This window comes from Lepidochelys kempii, chromosome 5 (genome assembly GCF_965140285.1).
Source record: "Lepidochelys kempii isolate rLepKem1 chromosome 5, rLepKem1.hap1, whole genome shotgun sequence".
Taxonomy (NCBI): domain Eukaryota; kingdom Metazoa; phylum Chordata; order Testudines; family Cheloniidae; genus Lepidochelys; species Lepidochelys kempii.
This window is the reverse complement of record NC_136384.1, coordinates 5309137-5334275: the sequence shown is the minus strand read 5'-3', so window position 1 is coordinate 5334275 and position 25139 is coordinate 5309137. Positions and strand designations below refer to the sequence as shown.

The 25139-nt window shown below is 44.1% G+C and overlaps 1 protein-coding gene across 7 annotated transcripts in view; it reads right to left on the bottom strand.

Moving 5' to 3' along the window:
- UBAP2 (ubiquitin associated protein 2) overlaps nucleotides 1–25139 on the bottom strand; it is a 135131-nt gene that overhangs the window by 73096 nt on the left and 36896 nt on the right. For all 7 annotated transcript variants that reach the window (XR_013635758.1, XM_073343394.2, XM_073343393.2 and 4 more), the window contains exons 3-6: nucleotides 19440–19517; nucleotides 16811–16921; nucleotides 10611–10764; nucleotides 8352–8429 (exon numbers count right to left, since the gene is read on the bottom strand). Coding sequence is in view for 6 of the 7 variants with exons in the window: in XM_073343394.2 (XP_073199495.2) it covers nucleotides 8352–8429; nucleotides 10611–10764; nucleotides 16811–16921; nucleotides 19440–19517 (421 nt within the window). In the remaining variant the exon portion in view is untranslated. The remainder of the gene's footprint in view (nucleotides 1–8351; nucleotides 8430–10610; nucleotides 10765–16810; nucleotides 16922–19439; nucleotides 19518–25139) is intronic.

Below are 25139 nucleotides of genomic sequence, written 5' to 3'. Positions count from 1 at the left end.
TTTTTCTTCTTCAAGTGCTTGCTCAAGTTGATTCCATTCTAGCTGAGTCACAAGCAGTATCCCTGGAGATGGGCTCGGAGTTCAGACGTTTGACTTGTAATACTGCTCTACCGAAGCCGGCATCATCTCGGGCTTGCTGGGTAAGCACATAGTGAGATGCGAACGTGTGAAGGATGATCAGGTGGCGGCTCTGCAGATATCTGGAATTGGCACATGGGCCAGGAAGGCGACCACCGAAGCTTGCGCGCTAGTCGAGTGGGCAGTTACAACTGCCAAGGGAGGCACTTTTGCCTGATCACAGCAAAATCAAATGCAGGCGGTGATCCAATATGAAATTCTCTGGGTGGACACTGGATGACCTTTCATCCTATCCGCCACCGTGATGAACAACTGCGTCGACGTGCAAACTGGTTTGGTCCTTTTGATGTAGAAGGCTAGCACTCTCCTGACATCCAGGGAGTGCAACCTACATTCCTCCTCAGACTTATGAGGATTTGGGAAGAAGACTGGCAAAAATATCTCCTGGCTCGTATGAAATTGCAAAACCACCTTGGGAAGGAAAACTGGATGCGGCCGCAGCTGGACCTTATCCTTGAAAAACACCATACAGGGTGGCTCCGAGGTAAGTGCCGTAATCTCAGAGATCCTTTGGGCAGAAGTTATCACCACCAGGCACCCCTTTTTCATTATTTTAATTCCCATAGTAACAGGTTTTTTTTTTTCTAATAAACATTCCCCTACAGTGTTTGGAATGCAAAAATGCTCTAGATCAGCAAGAAGAAAAAATAACTTACTAAAAACTGACTAGGAACAAAAGTGAAACTGACAAGTCTGGTCTCATTTTTCAAAGTGTAAAATGCCACAATGAAAGTTAAATTGATAAACTTATTACACTTTTAATCACTTCACACAAATAACAAATCTTGTTTTTTATAACTTTAGGATTTTTAACCCAATTGTGTCCTGCTAAGCAGTTCTCCAAATCATCTTTGTTATAGAACTCTACCCAACAGATACTCTCAGAATCACAGAAATGTATGGCTGGAAGGGATCTTGAGAGCTTATCTAGTGCAGCCCCCCCATGCTAAGACAGGACCAAGTAAACCTAGAACATCCCTGACACGTGCTTGTCCAACCTGTTCTAAAAAACCTCCAGTGATGGGGATTCCACAGCCTCCCTTGGTAACCTACTGCAGCATGTAACGACCTTTATAGTTAGAAAGATTTTCCTAATATCTAGCCGAAATTTCCCTTGATGCAGATTAAGCCCATTCCTTCTTGTCCTATTTTCAGTGGACATGCAGACCAATTGATCACTGTCCTCTTTATAACAGCCCTGAACATATTTGAAAACTTATCAGGTCCTCTCTCAGACTTCTTTTCTCATGGTGAAACATGCCCAGTTTTTAAACCTTTCATCATCATCAGATTGTCTAAACCTTTTATCATTTTTGTTGCTCTTCTCTGAACTCTCCCCAATTTGCGCACCTTTTTCCTGAAGCATGGCACCCAGAATTAGACACAGTACTCCAGGTGAGGCCTGACCAGTGCAGAATAGAGCAGAACAATTACCTCCCATGTCTTACATACAACACTCCAGTTAATACACTCCGAAATATCAGCCTCTTTTGCACTGCATCACATTGTTACTCCTATTCAATTTGTGATCCACTATAACCCCCAGATCCGTTTCTGCAGTACTCCTGCCTAGCCAATTATTCTGCATTTTATAGTTTGTGCATTTCTTTTTCCTTCTTAAGTATAGTGCTTCACACTTGTCTTTATTGCATTTCATCTTAGTGATCCAAGACCAATTCTCCAATTTGTCAAGATCATTCTTAATTGTAATCCATGTCTTCCAAAAAGCTTGCAACCACTCCAAGCTTGGTCTCATACACAAATTTTATAAGCACACACTACTCCATTATCTAAATCATTAATGAAAATATTAAAAAGTACCAGGCCTAGGAAGGTCCCTGCATCCTCCCAGTTTGACAGAGAACCACTGATAACTACTCTGAGTACAATATTTCAATCAGCTGTGCACCCACCTTATCAAATTCATCTAGACCACATTTCTCTTGATGGTTTATGAGAATGTCTGGGACGGTGGGACCGTGTCAAAAGCCTTACTAAAATGAAGATATATCACATCTACGAGCTCCCCCCATCCACCAGGCCAGTAACCCTGTCAAAGAAGGAAATTAGGTTGGTTTGTCATGATTTGGTCTTGACAAATCCATATTAGCTCTTACATACCACCCTCTTACCCAGTAGGTGCTTACAAATAGATTGTTCAATAATTTGTTCTAGTATCTTTCCAGATCATAGAATCATAGAAGATTAGGATTGAAAGAGATCTCAGGAGGTCATCTAGTCCAACCCCCTGCTCAAAGCAGGATCAACCACAACTAAATCATCCCACCAGGGCTTTGTCAAGCTGGGCCTTAAAAACCTCTAAGGATGGAGATTCCATCATCTCCCTAGGTAACCCATTCCAGTGCTTCATGACCCTTCTAGTGAAATACATTTTCCTAATATCCAACCTAGACCTCCCCCACTGCAACTTGAGACCATTGCTCCTTGTTCTGTCATCTGCTACCACTGAGAACAGCCGAGCTCCATCCCCTTTGGAACCCCCTTCAGGTAGTTGAAGGCTGCTATCAAATCACCCCTCACTCTTCTCTTCTGCAGGCTAAACAATCCCAGTTCCCTCAGCCTCTCCTCATAAGTCATGTGCCCCAGCCTCCTAATCATTTTCGTTGCCCTCCACTGGACTCCCTCCAATTTGTTCACATCCTTTTTGTAGTGGATGGCACAAAACTGGACGCAATACTCACCAGTGCCGAACAGAGGGGAATAAACACTTCCGTCGATCTGCTGGCAACGCTCTTACTAATGCAGCCCAAGATGCTGTTAGCCTTCTTGGCAACAAGGGAACATTGTTGACTCATATCCAGCTTCTCATCCACAGTAATCCCCACGCTGTTTTCAGCCGAACTGCCACTTAGCCAGTCGGTTCCCAGCCTGTAGCAATGCATGGGATTCTTCCGTCTTAAGTGCAGGACTCTGCACTTGTCCATTTGAACCTCATCAGATTTCTTTTAGCCCGATCCTCTAATTTGTCTAGGTCACTGGACCCTATCCCTACCCTCCAGCGTATCTACCTCTCCTCCCAGCTTAGTGTCATCTGTGAACTTGCTGAGGGTGCAAGCCATCCCATCATCCAGATCATTAACGAAGATGTTGAACAATACCAGCCCCAGGAACGACCCCTGGGGAACTCCACTTGATACCGTCTGCCAACTAGACATCGAGTCATTGATCACTACCCGTTGAGCCTGATGAGCTAACCAGCTTTCTATCCACCTTATAGACCATTCATCCAATCCATACTTTTTTTTTTTTTTTACTTGCTGGCAAGAATACTGAGGGAGACTTATCAAAAGCTTTGCTAAAGTCAAGATATATCATGTCCACAGCTTTTCCCATATCCACAGAACCAGTTATCTCATCATAGAAGGCAATCAGGTTGGTCAGGCATGACTTGCCCTTGTAAATCCATGTTGACTGTTCCTGATCACCTTCCTCTCCTCCAAATACTTCAAAATGGATTCCTTGAGGACCTGCTCCATGATCTTTCCAGGAACTGAGGTGAGGCTGACTGGTCTGTGGTTCCCCAGATTCTCCTTCTTCCCTTTTTAAATATGGGCACTATATTTGCCTTTTTTCCTATCATCCAGGACCTCCCCCGATCACCATGAGTTTTCAAAGATAATGCTCAATGGCTCTGCAATCATATCAGTCAACTCCCTCAGCACCCTCGGATGCATTAGATGCGGCCCATGGACTTGTATATGTCCAGCTTTTTTAAATAGTCCTTAACCTGTTCTTTCACCACTGAGGGCTGCTCACTTCCTCCCCATACTGTGCTGCCCCGTGCAGCAGTCTGGGAGCTGACCTTGTCTGTGAAGACTGAAGCAAAAAAAAGCATTGAGTACTTCAGCTTTTTCCACATCATCTGTCACTAGGTTGCCTCTCCCATTCACTAAGGGTCCCACACTTTCCCTGACCTTCTTCTTCTTGCTAACAAACTTGTAGAAACCCTTCTTGTTACCCTTCACATCCCTTGCTAGCTGCAACTCCAATTGTGCTTTGGCCTTCCTGATTACACCCCTGCATGCTCAAGCAATATTTTTATACGCCTCCCTAGTCATCTGTCCATTTCCACTTCTTGTAAGCTTCCTTTTTGTGTTTAAGCTCACCAGAGATTTCTCTGTTAAGCCAACCTGGTCACCTGCCATATTTGCTATTCTTTCTGCACATCGGGATGGTTTGTTCCTGAGCTCTCAATAAGTCTTCTGTAAAATACAGCCTGCTCTCCTGGACTCCTTGCCCCCCCACATTAGCCTCCTGGGAACCGTGCCCTGAGGGAGTCAAAGTCTGCTTTTCTGAAGTCCAGGGTCCATATTCTGCTGCTCTCCTTTCTTCCTTTTGTCAAGACCCTGAACTTGACCATCTCATGGTCACTGCTGCCCAGGCTGCCACCCACTTCTTCTTCCCCTACCAATTCTTCCCTGTTTGTGAGCAGCAGGTCAGAGGAGCACGGCCCCTAGTCGGTTCCTCCAGCACTTGCACCAGGAAGTTGTCCCCAACACTCTCCAAAAACTTCCTGGATTGTCTGTGCACCGCTGTATTGCCCTCCCAGGAGATGTCAGGGTGATTGAAGTCCCCCATGAGAACCAGGGCCTGTGATCTGAAAACTTCTGTTAGTTGTCTGAAGAAAGCCTCCTCTACCTCATCCTCCTGGTCTGGCGGTTTATAGCAGATGCCCACCACAACATCACCCGTGTTGCTCTCGCCTCTAAACTTAACCCAAAGACTTTCAACAGGCTTTTCTCCAGTTTCATACTGGAGCTCTGAGCAGTCATACTGCTCCTTTACATATAGTGCAACTCCTCCACCTTTTCTGCCCTGCCTGTCCTTCCTGAACAGTTTATACCCATCCATGACAGTGCTCCAGTCATGTGAGTTACCCCACCATGTCTGTTATTCCAATCACAACATAGTTCCTTGACTGTGCCGGGACTTCCAATTCCTTCTGCTTGTTTCCCAGGCTTCTTGCGTTTGTGTACAGGCACCTAAGATAACTAGCCAATTTCATACTGAGAAAGTAGTGTATCAGGAGGCCTCTCCTGTTGCACCCTCCTCCTTGTGTCTCCTTCCCATATCCCACCTGCCCACTTACCTCTGGGCTTAGGTCACCATCCCTGGCGAACCTAGTTTAAATCCCTCCTCACTAGCTTAGTAAGCCTGCCTGCGATATCTCAGTATGTATCGTACAAGATATCTTAGTATGTATCATAATTGCATGTTGTAACGCTATCCGGCAGTAATTGCAAGAAATAATGCTCATAGATATTACTAATACTCCTTAGGGATAAATTAAACTTATTCAGGAACTTAGGTCTTGAGAAGGAGAGATGAAGATATTGAAGACCCAGCTAAAAAGTTTTCATTCTTTGACTCCTTTCCAAATCAAAGATTATACCCTCTGCTTATTAAGAGAGATTAAGGTCTGAGCAGTAGAGTCACTCCAGTAGGCAATATCTTAACACAAGTGCCAGGGCCAGCTCTACAGTTTTGGCTGCCCCAAGCAGTGAAAAAAACTGCCAGCGCGGACAGCAAAAGGAAGAAGCTGCCGTCCATTTGCCACCTCAGCGGGCGACGCAGAGAAGCTGCCGCTGAATTGTCGCTGTGGCCAGAGGAACTGCTGCCCCTTTCGAATTGCCGCCTCAAGCACCTGCTTGGAACGCTGGTGCCTGGAGCTGGCCCTGACAAGTGCTTTTGCCTTCTACTAATCAGCCAATAGTACAAAACTGCTCCAGACCCCAGCTGCTGTTACACCGGCTTGTACTGTTTGTACATTGTAAACATAGCACCATGTCCAGTGCACACAGCTAGAAAAAATGTCACACAGTTGATTACAGTCTCTCTGCTGGATAAGCATGCAGCCTACAGAGGGTGAAAATCTCAGAGCAGGGGTTTCTATGGAGGGCTACGCACCACTATTGCCACAGGATTAGCCCCATTCCTGCCACTTTCAGGGATGAGTACACGTCGTCATTTCTCTAAATCAAGCTGTTCTATAAAGGAGTAACATGATGGCCCAGCAAGGATTCTCCCAGAAAACAGCCAGTAAGATTATTCCTGCCTGAGAAGGCAGCTTAAAATAGGAAGGGAGAGATAAAGTCCATTGTTCAAACATTAACCAACCCCTTATTTTGTATCTGGTGCCTAGATTTTTGAGTGACACGTGCATTAGAAATGCAGATACAAATGCTGCATGGGATGCCTCTGAACGGTGTTATTACTAGATTACATAAAGTGACCAATTTGCTCTCTATTGAAAGGGAAACTTTATCCCGGGTCTCAACTTTTCTATATTTAATGAAGCAGCAAGAAACCAGTTTTTATTGCATTAAGCTGACTGCAGGAAAATTTATATTTCTGCTAATATGCAAAGAGAGAGAGGTGGTCATGTGATCCTGAAAAGAGAAGACTTAACAGTGAGGAAGTGAAATGTACAGCTTTAAGCAATCCCTGCAGCTTTTAAGGATGACTGTAGTAAATTTTAACTAGGTATTTTTCTCTCCCAAAATGCACTCATCAACCAATGATCCAGAAGCATATGAAGAGAGAGTTTATCATCGACAGTTAAGAGCTACAGATGGCCTTTCATTAAATTAGCTCATTTATGTGACTGTGCAGTCTATTTGTTAGGCAGATATAGAAGTACCACACAATGCAATGAATTGTGTCTGGTTAAAGATGGCACACACAAAGCATTCCTTCTCTCAGTCTGGTATGCCAGCTTTCTATTAGTGATGATTAAATGCCTAGTTGTGAGACATTTAAGAAACTATCTAGTTATCCTACAACACTTAGCCTCACTACTGTATCTGAGTGCCTAGGGTAACACCAGCAAACTTTTATTAAAACTGTAAAGAGTTGGGTGAATGTGGGAGACTAATTTTTGGAATACATTTCAACTTGGAGGAGGACACCATCAATTGAAAAACATCTAATTTAAATCTTTTTTTTTAATTTCTTTTCCTTACACCTCAGAAGCTTAAACAGAAATTTCACTTTCTCCACAAAAACTGAGCTCCACCAGTTTAGCACCTTTTGTTTTTTGGTGCGAAAACTCAGAAAATGGTAGCAGTTAATTATAACGTCCCCCTCTCTGAACCGCTACTCTATACACATACTTAACCTGGTATTTGCTGATTCACATGCACAGCCTGGTCATGTTCCTGCACTGCTCTGGAAACTACATGCCCTTGTTTCCTTCCAGTCCTTAAAAGAGCAGGGTTAGATACAGATTAACTGTTGCTATCGTGTCATTGAACATGTGATTATCCTCAGGTATTATGCCAAGGATATGGAGTACTGCAAAAATATTCCATGCATATGAAATTAGAAGTATGCTACTTATTGCTTTTATTAGCTCTGACACACTTTTACCCCAGCTCCTCCTAGCAACAACCACTTGTCTTCCAACCCACAAGATACTACGGCTCCCCATGAACCCTCCCCCCATGCTAAAGAAATCACTTCACTCCCAAAAGCTACTTCACCCACTAAATCAACAGAAGCTTCCCCTGACTCCCAAATCCCTGATAAATCCAGATTTCACTCTTTCCCCTTATCTTCAGCACAACACAATCTAGATTACTTCCTGAACCTCTTGATTCCCTTTCTTCCCTCACAGTATCCCAGGTTCCCCTTAGCCTTCCATGTCATCTAGCTAGCAAGCCTCAGAGAAGCATGACGACCCCCCCATAGGGTACAAAGCAGAGATGGCATTCTTGACACCACCAGAATCCACTTTGAGGGACTGGCACACGTACAAGTCAAACTCCTCCACCCCTTCATTATCTTTAATAAAATAACCCAATGCTGCCCCACAGGCCATAGTGCATCTTGGGGGTCCACAGCTCTCCACTCAAATTTGACTTTCATGGGGTGGCTGGCACTCCCCATAAGAGCAGGTTATTGAGGGCTCACAGCCCAAATGCTGGATCTCTTTGGGGTCAAGTGACAGATCTGAGTACGCCAGCCCACAGCTGAACCTGCCATGCAGACTTGTGCACCTTGTTTAGGTCACTAAAGCCAAAAATGTCATGAAAATCAAATTACACATTGCTTATTCTTATGGAACCAAAGGGCACAGACTATTGTATGTGGCTGGGCTTTTAAAGCTACTCTTCTTTTTGAGATCTAAAAAAGCCGGTTATCCTTTGAAGAGAAAAGTTGTGATTGTCCACACAAAAGCACCACCACATTACCTCTCCCACGGCCACGTTTCCCACGGTCTGAAGGCCTCTCCCCTTGACTGTTGTCCACACCGTTCTCTTCTACTCGAACTGGGGAGAGAAGACAGAAGATTGATAGGGCAGGAAATTTTATCTTTACATTTGTAAGAAGTTTGAAAAGAGAGTAGCAACAGATTGCGTAGCTCACAGTTTCTAACGAGCATCTAAATAAACTGCTGGATTTTCAGAGGTGCTGAGCTGGTACAGCAGGTGAAGTAGAGGTGATGGGAGTTGTGGGTGCTCAGCACCTCTCAAATCAATACACTTATTTAAGCATCTAAACATGGATTTGGGTGCCTAAATGTAAGTCCGTAAATCTTGCACTCTGCATTGTGTGTGTGTGGTGGTGGTGCGGGGGGGCGGCAAGGGAGATCACCTTTTAGCAGGAACCCTACCTGGGGGAAATATGGGGCAACAGGAGCTCTGCCACTCTTTGGTGCTTCACACTCTCTCCCTGGCCTGTTCTGCTGACCTGTCTGAAGGGGGACAGGATCATGACCTCACCTCTCTGAGGCGGCAGCTAGCCTTAAACTGAGCCTTCCCTACCCAACCACATTCTGACTGTCCCTTGTAAAAGAACCAGTAGGAACTAGAAGGGGGTGAGGAAGAAGCCTCCCATCTCATGCCTTCCCTTTCCCTCACCTCACACACAGAGTCCACCAGAATCTGGTCCATTACATTTAACCTGCATGGGACACAATGTTTTTTTACAAGAGCTCTATAACTACGTTCCGTGGAAAACCTCTGGCTGGATGTTTTGAAGTGTCAGCTGAAATCCAAAGAAGGGGGTCCCTGAAGGAAAATGATGACTCTCACCACTTACTACAGCACTTGCTACAGTTAAATGGAGACTCTGCACTGCACGACTTGTATTCAGCACTGCAATGGGGACATAACTATGTGCACATAAAGGTGCGGAGAGCACATTTTGCAAGATCTAGAACCCATTTGAAAACCCTAAATTCCAGATTTAGCACAGAGCCCAAAACTTGAAGGCCAAGCTGCATTTGTCTCTGACAAATAAATTCTGGGCAACTATTTTTTGGTTTTGGTGAATTAGGGCTTGTCCACATGGTCAGTTAGTACATGGCACACGAGAGCATTGTGCATTCACACTCTGGCTTACCGTGTACTAAGTCTCTGATAGTCCCTTATTTGTTCTAAACGCAACTTGCAAATTTCATAAATATCCGCTTTACATCATCTTCCAGATCATTAAACGAAACAGCATCTAGATACTATTCTATTCTACGTAAGTTCTTACAGACCCTGATCACTGTAGCATCTGCGGGCTTTTCAGTAGTGCATTAAGTAATGTGACTAACATCTGTCACATGTGGTTCATTCACTCTCATCATCTCTCCAAGGGGAGAATTGTGTGTGCAGTGTACTATTTTATATGGGTGGAGGTTGTGGGGTTTTTTTTTAAATGTACGTATATATTTTCATATGGACTTGGCATGTATTTTTTTTAATAATATAGTATGGGGCACTTTAAGAAATGGCTTAAACAATGGGTAACATACTCAAAGGTGATCTAATTCAGTACTACCTAACTTTGGAAATAGCGTTTGCAGCATTTAGCACTCTTTTGTGCAATGTATTTGAATCACTGTCCTTGAATACACTGTGGCAATTCTAATAATGTTTAGGTTCACACCAAACCCTTTCTATTTGTGTAGAAGCTTATCTTTTGTGCATGGGTGTGCTCATAATCCCCAGGATATACCAAGGCCTTTTCATTTTCCCTTAAAAGGGAAAAACATTTCATAAAACTGAGACTACCCTCAGGTTCTCCCACTCATATGACATGGAACCAAAACTTGGCTATTTGCTTGTTAAAAGAAATGTATGGAAAATGTATCAGGTTTTATCTGCTCTACAATGCTCAATATGAAGTCCTTACAAAGGTTCCATTCCAAATTTAAGTGCCGAACAGCGACTCTCAAAAGATTATGTGATCATAAAAAGGCAGAAGGTATTTCATATAAATTCAATTTGCCTTTAAAAAGATAAATTAAAGATAAATTCTCTCGAAACCAAGACATGTAACAGCATCATGCATACCTGTTGCCAAAAAAACAAATGCAATAACTCAGTCACCACACTGAGGCTCTGCTGGACTTTATTCCATTAGATCCTCTTCTCTTTCATAACTCAACCAACTTCAGCGGCAAGGAAGAGAAAAACTAAGGCGACTAGAGCTTTAAAAATGAAGGTGTCTGTGCTTACACTCTCGGCCACGGTTGCCTCCTCTTCCCCGTCTGTTGGAGGTTCCCCGTCCACGGCTCACTTCCCTGTCCCCTCGCTTTTCTCTGTTCTCTTTGTTTTCTGAACTCTCTTTTCCAAGGCTTTTCTTCTTTCCCCCTACAGTCTCCCATGAAGTCTATTTGGGTGGAGAAGTATTAGACACAACAGATCAAAAAGCAGAGATAACCAGTCAACTTTCCAAAACTTTCCAGCTCAAACCCCAATTAATAGATAAATGGATCTCATGTGTATAAAGCCACAGATGTATATCATGTTTTTCACATGCTAAACTAGGACAGAGAGCAAGGAAGACATCACTGTGTGAGGGGGAAGAAGATACAGCTTTTTGAGAGCAGGTTTTCCCATGTAACATAGGTAGCACACATTTAATATCTCAAATCTTTCTGGCTGCAGCTGACTCAGGTTACTTTAAAGAAGTCTAGGTAGACAGCATAGCAGAAAACCTGCTAAGAGGTAGGCATTCATCCTCTCAACTGTTTTCAGAAGTCTGACTGGAAACAAACAAGACTGAATCGTTCCATCTCTCAGCATGACAGGGGAGAATGCATATTTGCAACAGGGAGAAAAGAAGTCAATGAGAGAGCAGATGGATTAGAAAATAAAACAAATGAACTTGGCTTTCTTGGAATCGAAGCACTGATGATCAGAGTATCAGAAAAGCAGCTTGGGGAAACTGGGCCAAAACAAGTCAGCCCACTATGCCCAAGGACTGCAGCACATCGCATGTAGCATTGCTGTGTTCAGAAACTGCTCCAATGCCCAAGCAAGAGAGAGCAAAGAATCAAGGCTTGAATGTCAGACCTCTGCTCTCATCTTAAATCCACAGTTACATTCAGGATTCATGTCAGACCCTTAGGAATTACAAAACATTTGTAGGAGTTTAAAATGAAATAGCTAAAAAAACCTTCTCAGAATAATATGGCAGTTGATAATATATTATGTAATTGTAGAATTAAGCTACTGAGCCATAGTTACAAAGCATGCATCTGATGAAGTGAGCTATAGCTCATGAAAGCTTATGCTCAGATAAATTGGTTAGTCTCTAAGGTGCCACAAGTCCTCCTTCTCTTAAAGCAGGGGAGAAAGATTAAAATTTATTTGCAGTGTCAGTGTGCTAGGCACTTTATATACAGTTATGAGAATGAAGTCCCTGCCTCAAAGAGCTTAGTCTAGACAAACCACATACAAACAGAGGGCAATGTATACCTCCAACCACCATCTGGAATGCTGGATGAAGCTGTGACCTCAAGAGAAGCAATGGTACCAATCATAATGAAGACGAAGTTTGACTGCCATTAACTCTAGGTCCTGCCCAGTCTCTCCTGAACTACTCAAGCAAAGTTTCCATTCAACTCAAATCAAAGTCCCCTCTCCTGAGGATGAGCTGTGACAAGCTACCCAATGATGGCTAGACAATGCAAAAGCCCCACATTATCAAGGTAGCAACACAAACTGAATACCGTAAAGCTTTAAAAGTAAAAAAATCAAAAATAGTCTGTGCTTCAACTTCTCCATTGGAAAGAGTTAGCACTACAAAAAGTTACTCTGGTGGCTCCCTTTCATGGCTAGCTGATTTTGGGAGGGAGTGGGGGGGTGAGAGGGGAGAGTGATAGTTACAATCCTATTTCAATTTTTTCTCAGGTGTGAGAGGCTGAAGCACCATAGGTTTGGGCTTCTCCTAAGCTGACAGGAGCCTGGACTATGAGTTGCACAAACAGGTGAAAGAATATGCAAAGGACATTAGTTTATATGTGGTAGAAAGCTTGATTTTCCTCCAGTACAGGAGGATTACCATGGGGTTCCAAGCGCTATGGTGGATGAAGCCTACTTACATGCTGAAATCCTGAGAAAGTTTGAGACATCTCTGAAAGGAAAGAAAATCCTACAGGGTAGACAACTTACAAGTCACCCTAAAAGGGGTAGGTCTCAAAAGGAACTGTCGTTATTTTGCTCAGGCATAAGCTGTATGCAAAGACCCAAAAGTTGGGTAAAGGCAAACAGACAGGAATTTTTAAAGGCCTCTATACTATTTTCTAACTAGTCTGTGGAGTTGGTGTCCCTCAACATGGGGAGAGATGTTTTGCTGGAAACAAAGACTCTGCAATAGCCTCTTTCAGAAGCAGAGGATCACAGTTCCCAGCAGTTGAGATCAGTTCTCACTAAGGAGGAAGAGTAGAATTCCTGCTGAAACTATCCAGGTGTTAATGTGTGTGTTAAGTAACAGGTGTAGAGCTATGAAGCAATCAAGTCCTTCCTTCTCCACTTATAAGAACTTCCACTAAAGAAATAGCTGAAGTGGAGGGTTTCATTAAGCCATTTAATGCTTCTTATGCACAGAAAGAATAATTCCTCTAGAAGGAAGAGCCGAGAGGAGTTTGGGTTTCCCTAGAGATATCTTCTAAGGCTAATGCTGGTATCCCCTAACAGGGAACATCTTAGAGGAGAGGAAAGCCAGCATCAAGGTAACTCACTGCCAATAAGAGTCTGCTAAGTAACAAAGTTTTCAGCTGACCTTGTCTGAAGCAGTCCAAGCACCAGCTGCAGATCTGAACTTGGGCAGCAATGTAACAAAAGAGGCCTGTCTCGGGCAAAGTTATTGGTCTTATCTTAAGTGGCACGATGGATTGTTTGAAGGACCACCTTGGCACTCTAGCTTTGAAGGATTTAGCCAGCAAAACAGCTAGTCAGGCATGAAGACAGACACTGACAATTTGAGTAATATCCCCAGCTGAAAAAGTATCACAGAATAATATCAGGGTGGGAAGGGACCTCAGGAGGTCAACTAGTCCAACCCCCTGCTCAAAGCAGGGCCAATCCCCAATTTTTGCCCCAGATCCCTAAATGGCCCCCTCAAGGATTGAACTCACAACCCTGGGTTTAGCAGGCCAATGCTCAAACCACTGAGCTATCCCACCCCCATCAAACCCACGCAGACACACGTCCATTGGAACTTAAGTCCAACACCTTAACCTCTCGGCCATTCTGGTGAGTAAAGTAGTCAAAGGAACATTGCCTAATCCCTCTGTTGATTCTGTACATCCAGAAGAGGCTGTTAGAAATACTAGAGACGGGGATCTTCATAAAGCAATTATCAGACAGTCAGACAGTATGGAGGCATCAGTTCAAAGACATTCATTGGCAGTCTTTTGGATGCTCTACGAATAGAACTTTTAACTATTTGTTCTTGCTTTTCTGCCATCTCGGCCGCATTAAATAGACTGCTTACAAGTTACTGCAGCACTTTAAGTGTAGCATATATGAACTAGAATCCCATGAAAACGTTTGACATCCTATAGTGTCTTTCAGCCAAAGACCCCCAACACACTGATATTATTGATGCACGCTGAAGCTTTTTCATTTCACCTACCACTGGAATGTAGCCACCTGTGGGGCAGTTTGTAGCAACACTACACAACAGATAAGGACAAAGACAACTGCATAACCAAAAAATTCCTCCTGCAATTAGGTAGACAGAAAAACTTCTCCAGCTGAACTTTAACCATGACACTAAAGCAAATGCCCTCATTGTAACAAAAAGTGACACAGGGTCTAAGATCCAATTTTCTCCTCTCTCATTCCACAACAGCCACTGGCTTTAAAGTCCTTCTGTGGCAAAGCATGGTGCTACTGTAATTCTATGGCTGCCAAGGTTGGCGGTGCGGAAGCATACCCTTGTAGAGGGAAGGCTGGGTAGACAGTATCCAGTTCTCAAGAGGTATCCTGGGTGAACTACCAAGAGACTGCCTCAAAAATAACTGGAAAAGCTAGTGAATATGCACAGCAGCAAATTTTAAGAGCAGCTTTAAATCCTTTCATTTCATGTAATTAAAAAAATGTATACTGAGAAACTTGGAAAACGCTGCTATTTATGACATCAGTATTGGTTCCCAGCAGGCAGGCTCGGTACTACACTGATGTACAACCATCCAAGCCTTCCACACTTCTCTATGGTGAGTGACCAATTTGGAGTGGCTCTCCAAAGGGTGAAAGTGCTTTGCTAAGCTATCAGAGTGCTGGCTTGTGTCTGATTTACAGAAAGCTTCTCTGCTAAACAGAGAAAACATTCTAAGACACAGTTGTGCTCTAGCCCATTTAGGTTACCCAAAGAAGCAAGTATTTTCAACTTGAAGACCATGAAGACTCAAACTTTTGAAGTCAGACTGAAATCAATATTTGTTACCATTAAAATGTGATTTTTTTTTTTGTTCTAAGTATGTATTTGGTCCCTGCGAGATACCCAAGAAACTCATTCAATGCTTTCTGCTAGTCTTGACTTAACCACCTATTGTACAGCAAGCAATAGTTAAGGCTAAAAGCTAAAAATAACCCTAACTAAATGTTAGGTGCTGGGGGTGTGCTCCAGAGGACGGTGCTGCTTTAGGGGACTGGGGGCTGCCTGAGCAGTAGCTGGTGCCGCTGGCCCCAGGCCTACCCCAGCTGCTCAGATGGCCCTGGGGTCAGCCGCACCAGCCATTGCAGCTATGGAAGTCACAGAGGTCCCGGAAAGTCACATGACCTCCATGAAAGACTTGCAGCTCTAGCAATAGTCCACCTCAGAGGACCCCAACATCAAGATATAGGCTGAGCAGAGGAAGGTTTGTTTGTGACTGTTACCAGCTTACTTAAGAATTTCCTGTCCTCTCAACTAGAAAGATCCCAATTTGTGACCCCTACGCTTTAGAAGCTGAAACAGGATTAACCGGCTTGTAGCAACATCTGAGCAGGACATGTCTTTGCACTGACTCATTATAGGAGAGATAAAGGAAGAGGGTTTAAAAGGAAATGAAGTCCAGGCTTCCCTTCCCAGTTAGGATGAGATGAGGAAGCAGACTGGATCCCATCTGATAAATTTAAAAGGCTCTGCAGGAACAACTTTACGCCCATTTAGACTCTTGTCCACTACTTCTTGGGACAAGAAATTTGCGCTACTCTGTATATTATTAAACACATATTTGGAGATATTCCTCTCTCCTCCTCTTAAAGGAATTCTCACTAATGAGGCTATTAATGAAACAAGTAGCTATTTGCCATGTCCTACTGTTCCATTTTTAGAGTTTGAACTGTAACTCCTCAGGGCACAGACCTCATCTTAATTTTACACTTGTTAAGTGCAGTGCGCACCTATGGAGCGATACTGTATATCTACAAGTGGCTGCTTCTCCTGTTACAGCAGTGAAAATTGGCTGTTCATGGCAAACACACAAGGCTGTTTACTCTGGATCATCTCCAACTGCCTGAGACATCAGGCTGATTAGACATGGCAGCACATAACACTGCATTTGCCATTAAGTACCAGATCCAGAGGTGGAACTAAAGTGGTTTTGTTTATATGAAGTCTTAGACCTGGTCTACACTGGGGAGGGGATCGATCTAAATTACACAACTTCAGCTATGTGAATAACTTAGCTGAAGTCAAAATACTTAGACCTACTCACCATGGTGTCTTCACTACGGTGAGTTGACTGCTGCTGCTCCCCCATTGACTCTGCCTGTGCCTCTCGTGGGAATCGATGGGAGAGCACTCGGGGGTCGATTTATTGCGTCTAGAGTAAACCCGATAAATCGACCCCCGCTGGATCGATCACTGCCTGCCGATCCAGCAGGTAGTATAGACATACCCTTAGTGTTTATCAGAGGGACTCAGCAGTAAAGTGACAGGACAGCAACAATGTTTTCAAAGCTTAGTTTGGGGTTTGGGTGTTTTGTTGTGCATGCCTAAGTTTTGTTGTTTTAAACGTTTTGTTAAGGCAAAGTTACAATAAAACATTAACATACTACATCATACATCAGGATCAGGTTAATATCCGAAGAACCTAGCTAAAGATTCTGGCTTGCTGGCTGGGAAGCCCTCCTGCTCTGAGCATGCTAAAAAGGGTGACGAAATTTCTCAATACCCATGTTCCTTTTTGTGCTTCTCTTGTGTACTACTTGGCATGAAAGATTTTTTTTCACTCCAAGGACAGTCCAGATTTTACCATATCAATATGTGAGTGAGAAGTCTCCCCCGTCTTCATTTCTTTTTTAGGGAGAGCTGGAAAGAGATAGAGGGATTGGAGATTCCTGAGGTCAAGGGCTTGATTGTTCCCCCACAATCCACTCCTAGAAAGTGGAAAAGGGACCATAACAAAAATATGCTGTTTTGTTCACAAGTGGATCCTTACTGTGTCTGAGTTTCCTTCCAGCAGTATGTTGATTGCTCTATTCACATCCCCATTACAATCATGTAGCGCCACTATGCATTCATCCTGGTTCTTCCCCGTCACTTCCATGAGCTGGTAAAAAAAAAAAGTTAAAGACATATTAGATATCAAACCATTATTAAAAGGAATAAGGCGAGAATTAGTGCTACTCCAGACTCTCCCAAGAAGAACACTGCTGCTGTACCAAAGACAAACTGAAATGCTGTGTTTAAAATACATATATTTTAAAGAATTGCTTGAGATCCCAGAGTCACTAACACCACATTTGCAGACATACAGGACAAATAAATACAGTTTAAGGGTGACCTGAAAAGCCTAACCTTTGCCAAGATCTAAGCTCAGGTTCCTGTGTTTGCTTTTTATTTATAACTTAGGGCACTGGTCCCCAAACTGTGGGTGAGCCCCCCATGGGAGCGTGGAGGAACATTTGGAAGGTGCCCGGGCCAGCCTCCATGGGGGGCAGGGAGGGAGAACCTCCCAGCCACACTCTGCCCACCAGCTCCTCTTTGGCTCCGGCCCCAGCCCAGGCCCCAGCCTTGGCTCCTGACCGCAGCTCCCGCTCCCAGCCACAGTCCCAGCTCCTGGCTTTGGCCTTGGCCCCCAACCACGGCTTGGTCCCACTCCCGGCTCTCAGCCCCAGCCCCTGACCCTACTCCCAGGGGGCACACACAGATTACATTACAGGTAAGGGGGGAGTGACATAAAAAGCTTGGGGACCACTGACTTAGGGTCAGATAGCTGTGTACAGCAGAGAAGAGCAAAAGCCTGAGGAAACCTTCCCCACAATAGACCACAGAGCATCATGGCCACAGCAGTCTCTGCAGTGCGCTTTCAGGGAGGGGGAGGGATGACTGACTAGATATAATCTTTGTAGTGGCAGATTCAGCAACCCAACCTGTCCCCCCTACCCCCGACAAAAAAACCCAACATGTATGTTGGAAGCCTCTACCACATTCTGGTCCCTGCAGGTAGTGTAGCCCTCCTATGCAGAGTCTTGGAATCTTATGCATTTCCACACTTAACAGATGCACACAGGTTATGCTACAAGCAGGGAATACACGATTTGGCTCCTGGTGTGCACCCATTGCCATGGCAACTGAGCACATACCAGACAATTGTGTAATGTAGACATCAGGAAAAAGTACAGAATAAAGAATGCCTCAGACCAGGCTTTATTTATAAATGAAACCGAAGAAAATGCCACTGGAAGGAAGGGAACAGCTGCCATGCAGTCACCCTAAGCTGGGCTTCTAAGTGGGTGGACTGCTGGATTCTGCACCAGCTGAAGCTGCTGACTGCTTTTCAACAGTAACCCCAATAGTAGCACTTGGCAGCAAGTGATAATCATAACCCAAGGCACAGCAAGGAACTGAACTCTTTATACTGCTTAAGTTGCTAGTGATTACCCACTACACCAGGATAATTAGAACCCTAAAGCCTTGTACCCAGATCCTGGCATGCAAATGGAAGAGGAACTGATGAGAAGCAGTTTGATTTTACCATGAATTTATTTGCAATTTTAAGCCTACACATGCTCTTAATGATCTGGGAACTCAGTTTATTTTTTTTAAAAAGATTCAGTACACCTTTGAGCTATGTTTAAACTTCAGCTTTTCCTGAAAAGCTGCCAAGATGTTAGCAAATGCCGTTTACACAGGTGATAAATACTTCCCACGTATGTGTATGCACAAGAGCTAAATACACTTTGGATTATAATATATTATCATTATTATTCTAAAGATTATTAAGCAATAGCAGCTCATTAGAAGGATGCTGTATCTTAGGAGATTAGGGTACGGACAAGGACTAGGTGGATAAGGTTCAATCCAGACAAGCCTAATGAAACACTGGTAGGTCAGAAAAAGCAATCAGAAAAATTGACAACAACAATATTGGCACCTCTGACTGAGGCTGGCACTTGTCACTGAGTTTTTCAGTTTGAGGATCTTGAAATATCTTGGGCTGCTTCCACCTGGGACGAACATCATTTCGTTTTCATCTGCGTGTTGTGACAGTTTCTTCTGAAAGCTCACCTTGTTATAATCACCCTGAGATTAGATGTGAGCACTATGAGGTACATAGTGCTTTAACTTGGGCTCATCTAGGAGCTAGTGCAGAAGGCACCTATCTGGTTATTACACAGGGTTTAGCAGACCTGCTTATTGTCCTCTGCGTGGCGTTCTGGCTGTTGATTTGGACCAACAAAGCCCTACCTGGTATGAGATATGCCTACCTGGGAGACTATCCCCCATGCAATACAGCCACAAATGCAATCAGCGGAGGTGTTTAGGTTGATTTAAATGGGAGGAGGCTACTGGCAGGGCATTCTCTGTGAGAAGTCCTGTATTCTGGAACTTGCTTCCCACCACAACCGGGATTCATTAACCTTCAGGGTATGCTGAGAGACCATGGGCTCCCCACTGCCACCAATGGGCTTAATCAAGGGGGTAGGTTGAAGGATAGAGGATGCAATGTGAAAGCTTCAAAGAAATCACTCTGTCCTCTGAAACCTGAGCAAACAAAACCATTAAGCACCAGACTAATGCTACATATAAAAGTTAATGCACCAGTAGTAACATGGGAAACGTACTTGTTTCACTTTATCTTCAAAATCTGCATCATTCTTATCATAGATCATCTGAGCGAGGCGAATCTGTTCTGCTGTTGCCTGAAAAGTGCAAATATCCAGTAAGGGTCCCAAAAAGTTTAACATAAAACAAAAACTTGTGACTGTACTCATGTAATATGCCTCCCACTGTCAACACACCAATTTTTTCTTCCAAAATTTTTTAAAGAGGAATACAAGGAACAGGCTCAGAAGTTACATGAGGAAGGAACTAAAAGGGCCTCATCTAGACCAGCTTTAAGGTTGGGGAGAAGATATGTCAAGGATAAATTAATCTACACTACAATTGTGACAGTCAGGGAATCTAGATAAATCCTAACCATGCCCCTGTAACAGAATTAAAGTCCTACAGAGTCCAGGTGCTTTCACCTTGTTGTAGGGACAGCTTCCATCTACACTACAGCTTTGTCAGTGCGTAACCAAGCCCCTCGACTGTGCTATAGTATTAGGTCTCACATTTTCACTTGTGAACAGTCTCTTGTTTTCCCTGTAAGCACTAAACTTGTTTCCTTTGTCTCAATCTGTCACTGAATAATTTTGTTAATGGCTGTTTTTGTTGTTGGAAAGGTTGGTGCTTTGGTTATAGGTTTGGACAACAGACCCACACTGGCAATGTCAGGAACCCCAAGAGCCACATTCGACTGGCATAACAGAGCACACTGCAGCTGCCCTCATCTTTCTGGTGAAGCAGCAGCTGCCCATGGACATTAGTGGCCACATCATGTAATGCTACATTTTGATCCATCGTGTGGCTTTCAGGGATCTATAACCTCTGTGGGATGAACCTCTAAAGAAAAAAGGAAGGGGGCTTTGGGCCACCTTTTGCTCATGGGCCTCATTCCATTCCCTCCCGAAAGATGAAACCTTTTCTATCTGCTGCATACTAAACTGAATGCTGGGGAGATGATTGAGGTCCCAAGTTGATGCTGACACATTGAGAAAGACTTTAGTGAAAAAGAAAAGGAGGACTTGTGGCACCTTAGAGACTAACCAATTTATTAGAGCATAAGCTTTCGTGAGCTACAGCTCACTTCTTCAGATGCATATCGTGGAAACTGCAGCAGGCTTTATATATACACAGAGAATATGAAACAATACCTATTCCCAAGGGGATCATAACTATCCATGGAAGAACAGAGGTGAAAACCCACTGTCGAGGGTGAATCTCATTACTACGAGGCCACCTCAGAAAGGTTGCACAGTAAAATTCTATTCCTTGGCTACGAGTCAAAGTAGCCAACACCTCTTTCAAGAAGAATGCCTGTGCTGTTAGGCGTTTACCACAAGCGCACAAGTTAAAGAAGGCAGACGGTTATCACTCCTGCAACAAGTCTAAACACTGAGTGGAAGAGTTTAAAAATTGTTTTCAACACACCTCCCTCAGCTGCCGACTTACTGAGGAGTCATTGCAGCTGTCCCACCCAGTTCCTTGAGGAAAGTGGCATATGCAGCGATGAAAAGTCAGATTCCAGGTTGCAGGACAATCAGTTTGTACTGATCACAGTACTCAGTCCTTTGCATTTCAAGGTGTCCTACATATATTATCCTCACAGAGTAAGTCAGTGACAGAACTGAGAGAGTATTCAGGAGCTCTTAACTCCCAGCTCTATGTTCAATCCAACAGACCATTTTGCCTCAGTTAAAACTAAGCTTTTCAAATTAGGTTGCACCAAATGCATGTAAGCACACACCAGTAAGCATTTGGGTACCTTTACTGTAAAGGAGCAAGGTCCACCAATAATTTTAGGAACAAAGTCCCAATAAGTAAAAACCACTTGCTAGGGCTTATTTAGTGGCACAATACTCCTGTCACGCTACGGCATCTGTTTCCCCGTTTCTGATAACCTACCCACTAATTTATCTCAGTGAAGAATTTAGACAGTAATCACAACAAACAGTAGATGAAGTGAGCTGTAGCTCACGAAAGCTTACGCTCAGATAAATTGGTTAGTCTCTAAGGTGCCACAAGTCCTCTTTTTCTTTTTGTGAATACAAACTAACACGGCTGCTACTCTGAAACAAACAGTAGCATTCCTGAACAGAGACAACTATTTGACCAGAAACAAGAAACCAGTTGTTTTATCCCTGCTCAATGCTTTTAAAGAAAACCAACCATTGTTAGACAAAAAGTAAAATCTTTTGGAACTTGACTGTAATACAAGGTGTGACACATCCACAAAGAAAAACTGGAAATAAAGGCCTTATCTACACTAGGATTTTTTGACTTGCAAATCCCAATGGGTGCAACACCACTAGTGTAAGTATCAATAGTATCTGTATGTACACAGAGTTCAGGAATGTAACCATTGTCCTATTACCCAGAGTTAGAAGATGGTGGTAGAAGCTCCTGAACCCTGTCTGTACTATGGCTATCTTCAGTGGAGCTGCACCCATTTTGAATTATGAGGGCAAAAAACACAGACACTGTTACCAAACCAGCATTAGCCATGGGACGTGTCGCTTTCAATATCTGCAGTCTGGTTTGCCCTTATTCAGTAAGTGTCAACTCTATAACTAGCACTGTATTAGCCCACAAAAGGTTGCGCCCTCATTTTTAGTTCTTATGACTAACAAACAAGACAGCCAAGTTCTACCTGTCCGAAAAACCTTCACCAATCACAAAACACACTCACAGGGATTTTTAATTATTTGTCTTACTACCAACACACAAAATCAGAAAGCAAAAAAACCCCCAAAAAATCAACTAACACAAATGTTACAAACCCAGTGTAACAGTGATACCATTCAGAGGAAGGAAAAATGTGTAATGTAATTTCTTATTCAATTCAAATTAAGAGCAGCATTACACTGTGGGGTTTTAAGGTGACTTCCGAGGTTAGCAGCATCCTCTCAATTCAGATAAATGAATAAACAGTGACCACAAAGTAAAATACAGCACATTTCTGTTGGTTGGTAAGCTCCTTCATGCAAAAGTGCCAATGTGATATCTGAAGACAGCACAGAGAAAACAGGACAGTCAGTACTTAGAATAAGTAATTCTTCAATTGACCAAAGCAGCATCACCTTATGAAAAGGGAGGAGAGAAGAATTTAGACACCACATGGGAAAACTCAGAAGATTTACTGTATCCAAGCTGTCAGGTTATAAAAATAAAGCTTCTCCCCAGGAAAACCACTTTCTGGGTCTCTGCAGTTGAGCAAGATACCAAGTTCAGGACTTACGAATGCAAATCAGAGGGGGAAACTTGGGGTTACATAGTAAAAGAGATTACTACATGAAGTAGACAGTCAGCCTCCCCATACCACAAGTCAATCCAAGAGCCAAGAAGAGGCACCACTCCCCAAGTGAGCACCAGTAGCCTGCTATATTTTAAGATATGCTGACCTAAGACAGACAGACAGACAGGCTCTTGTCAGCCCAGCAGAACAGATGGGTGACTCCTGAAATAATGCCAGATTTTCAGAAGTGCTTGGCATCCAGCAGCTCCCAAGCTGTTTAAAAAATCTGGCTATTAGTGCCCAGCTTCTCTTTCCCTCCCCCACCCTGATGGACTGGCCTAGACCATCACTGCAGGGTTGCTGAGTCTCTAAACAATGGAAAGATGGCGTAAGTCCATCTGGATAGAAAGCTGGCTAGATCGTCGGGCTCAACGGTTAGTGATCAATGGCTCCATGTCTAGTTGGCAGCCGGTATCAAGTGGAGTGCCCCAAGGGTCTGTCCTGGGGCCGGTTTTGTTCAATATCTTCATTAATGATCTGGAGGATGGCGTGGACTGCACCCTCAGCAAGTTTGCAGATGACACTAAACTGGGAGGAGTGGTAGATACGCTGGAGGGTAGGGATAGGATACAGAGGGCCCTAGACAAATTAGAGGATTGGGCCAAAAGAAATCTGATGAAGTTCAACAAGGACAAGTGCAGAGTCCTGCACTTCGGACAGAAGAATCCCAGGCACTGCTACAGACTAAGGACAGAGTGGCTAGGCAGCAGTTCTGCGGAAAAGGACCTAGGGGTTACAGTGGACGAGAAGTTGGATATGAGTCAACAGTGTGCCCTTGTTGCCAAGAAGGCTAACGGCATTTTGGGCTGTATAAGTAGGGGCATTGCCAGCAGATCGAGGGACGTGATCGTTCCCCTCTATTTGACATTGGTGAGGCCTCATCTGGAGTACTGTGTCCAGTTTTGGGCCCCACACTACAAGAGGGATGTGGAAAAATTGGAATGAGTCCAGCAGAGGGCAACAAAAATGATTAGGAGACTGGAACACATGACTTATGAGGAGAGGCTGAGGGAACTGGGATGGTTTAGTCTGCAGAAGAGAAGAATGAGGGGGGATTTGATAGCTGCTTTCAACTACCTGAAAGGGGGTTCCAAAGAGGATGGATCTAGACTGTCCTCAGTGGTGGCAGAGGACAGAACGAGGAGTAATGGTCTCAAGTTGCAGTGGGGGAGGTTTAGGTTGTATATTAGGAAAAGCTTTTTCACTAGGAGGGTGGTGAAACACTGGAATGCATTACCTAGGGAGGTGGTAGAATCTCCTTCCTTAGAAGTTTTTAAGGTCAGGCTTGACAAAGCCCTGGCTGGGATGATTTAGTTGGGGATTGGTCCTGCTTTGAGCAGGGGGTTGGACTAGATGACCTCCTGAGGTCCCTTCCAACCCTGATCTTCTATGATAAGTCCTTCATAGTCAGTGTCAACCTCAATGCCTTCACAATACGAATCTTTTTTATCTTCATTGTACCACTTCCTGTGGGTACACCTCACCTGACAGGTCTCTGGAAGCTTTCTGGATCCTGCTGCAGATGCCTTTTTGAGTGTGGTCCCTATCGGCCACTGAGAGAAGCTTCAGTCTTCCATGCAAGCTCTAGCACTAACTACAGATCCTCTAGCACGGTGGTTTTCAACCTATTCTCCATTGTGGGCTGCATACGCAGCTCTCTCTGTGTTCTGTGGGCCGCATCCACACAATATATATTCTACCTGTATGGCCACATGGGCTGCAGCTGTGTGCTCACTGGGCCGCAAGCGGTCCACGGGTTGAGAACCACTGCTCTAGCATCAAGATTCTAGCCTCTGGACAGTAGAAAGAGCTGAAGTCTGAAAAGATGTGAAGAGCCTGTGGGATAAGATCCTGGCAGAAGACTAGCAGACAGCCTTGCAGTTCCTTGCTGATCTGGAGCACTGCTGAAGAACGCAAGACTAGCGTGGATGTAGGAATATGGATCCCAGGCTTGAAGCCAGCAAGCAGTTTGCTCAGTAACCCAATACAGTATTAAAATACAAGCTACTGGACATGCTTGCCAAACTGATACAATGCTTTCTTCCCTCCCCCACTCTCAGTCTTTACTAAACCTAGGGCAGCGGTTCTTAAACTATGGGGCAGGCCTCCCAAGAGAGGTGAGGGAATATGTCAAGGGAGGTGGGAGCTGTGCGCTTTTCATTTATTTAGTTTTTGGAAGGGGAGTGGGGGGGGAGAGCTCTAGCTGTCAGCCCCAGGTGACTGGTCCTTATGCAGAAGGGCTGTGCACACCCAGGAGGCAGGGATAAAGGGGACAGCTGCAGTCCCGTCACCTGGGCTCTCCCCCCCACCCCCAATCCCTCACCTGGAGGCAACTTAGGCTCTCGTTCCCCACACCTCATTCCCTCACCAGTAGGCAGCCCGGGCTCAGGCTCTCCTTCCTCCCCTGCCCCATCCCTCACCTGGA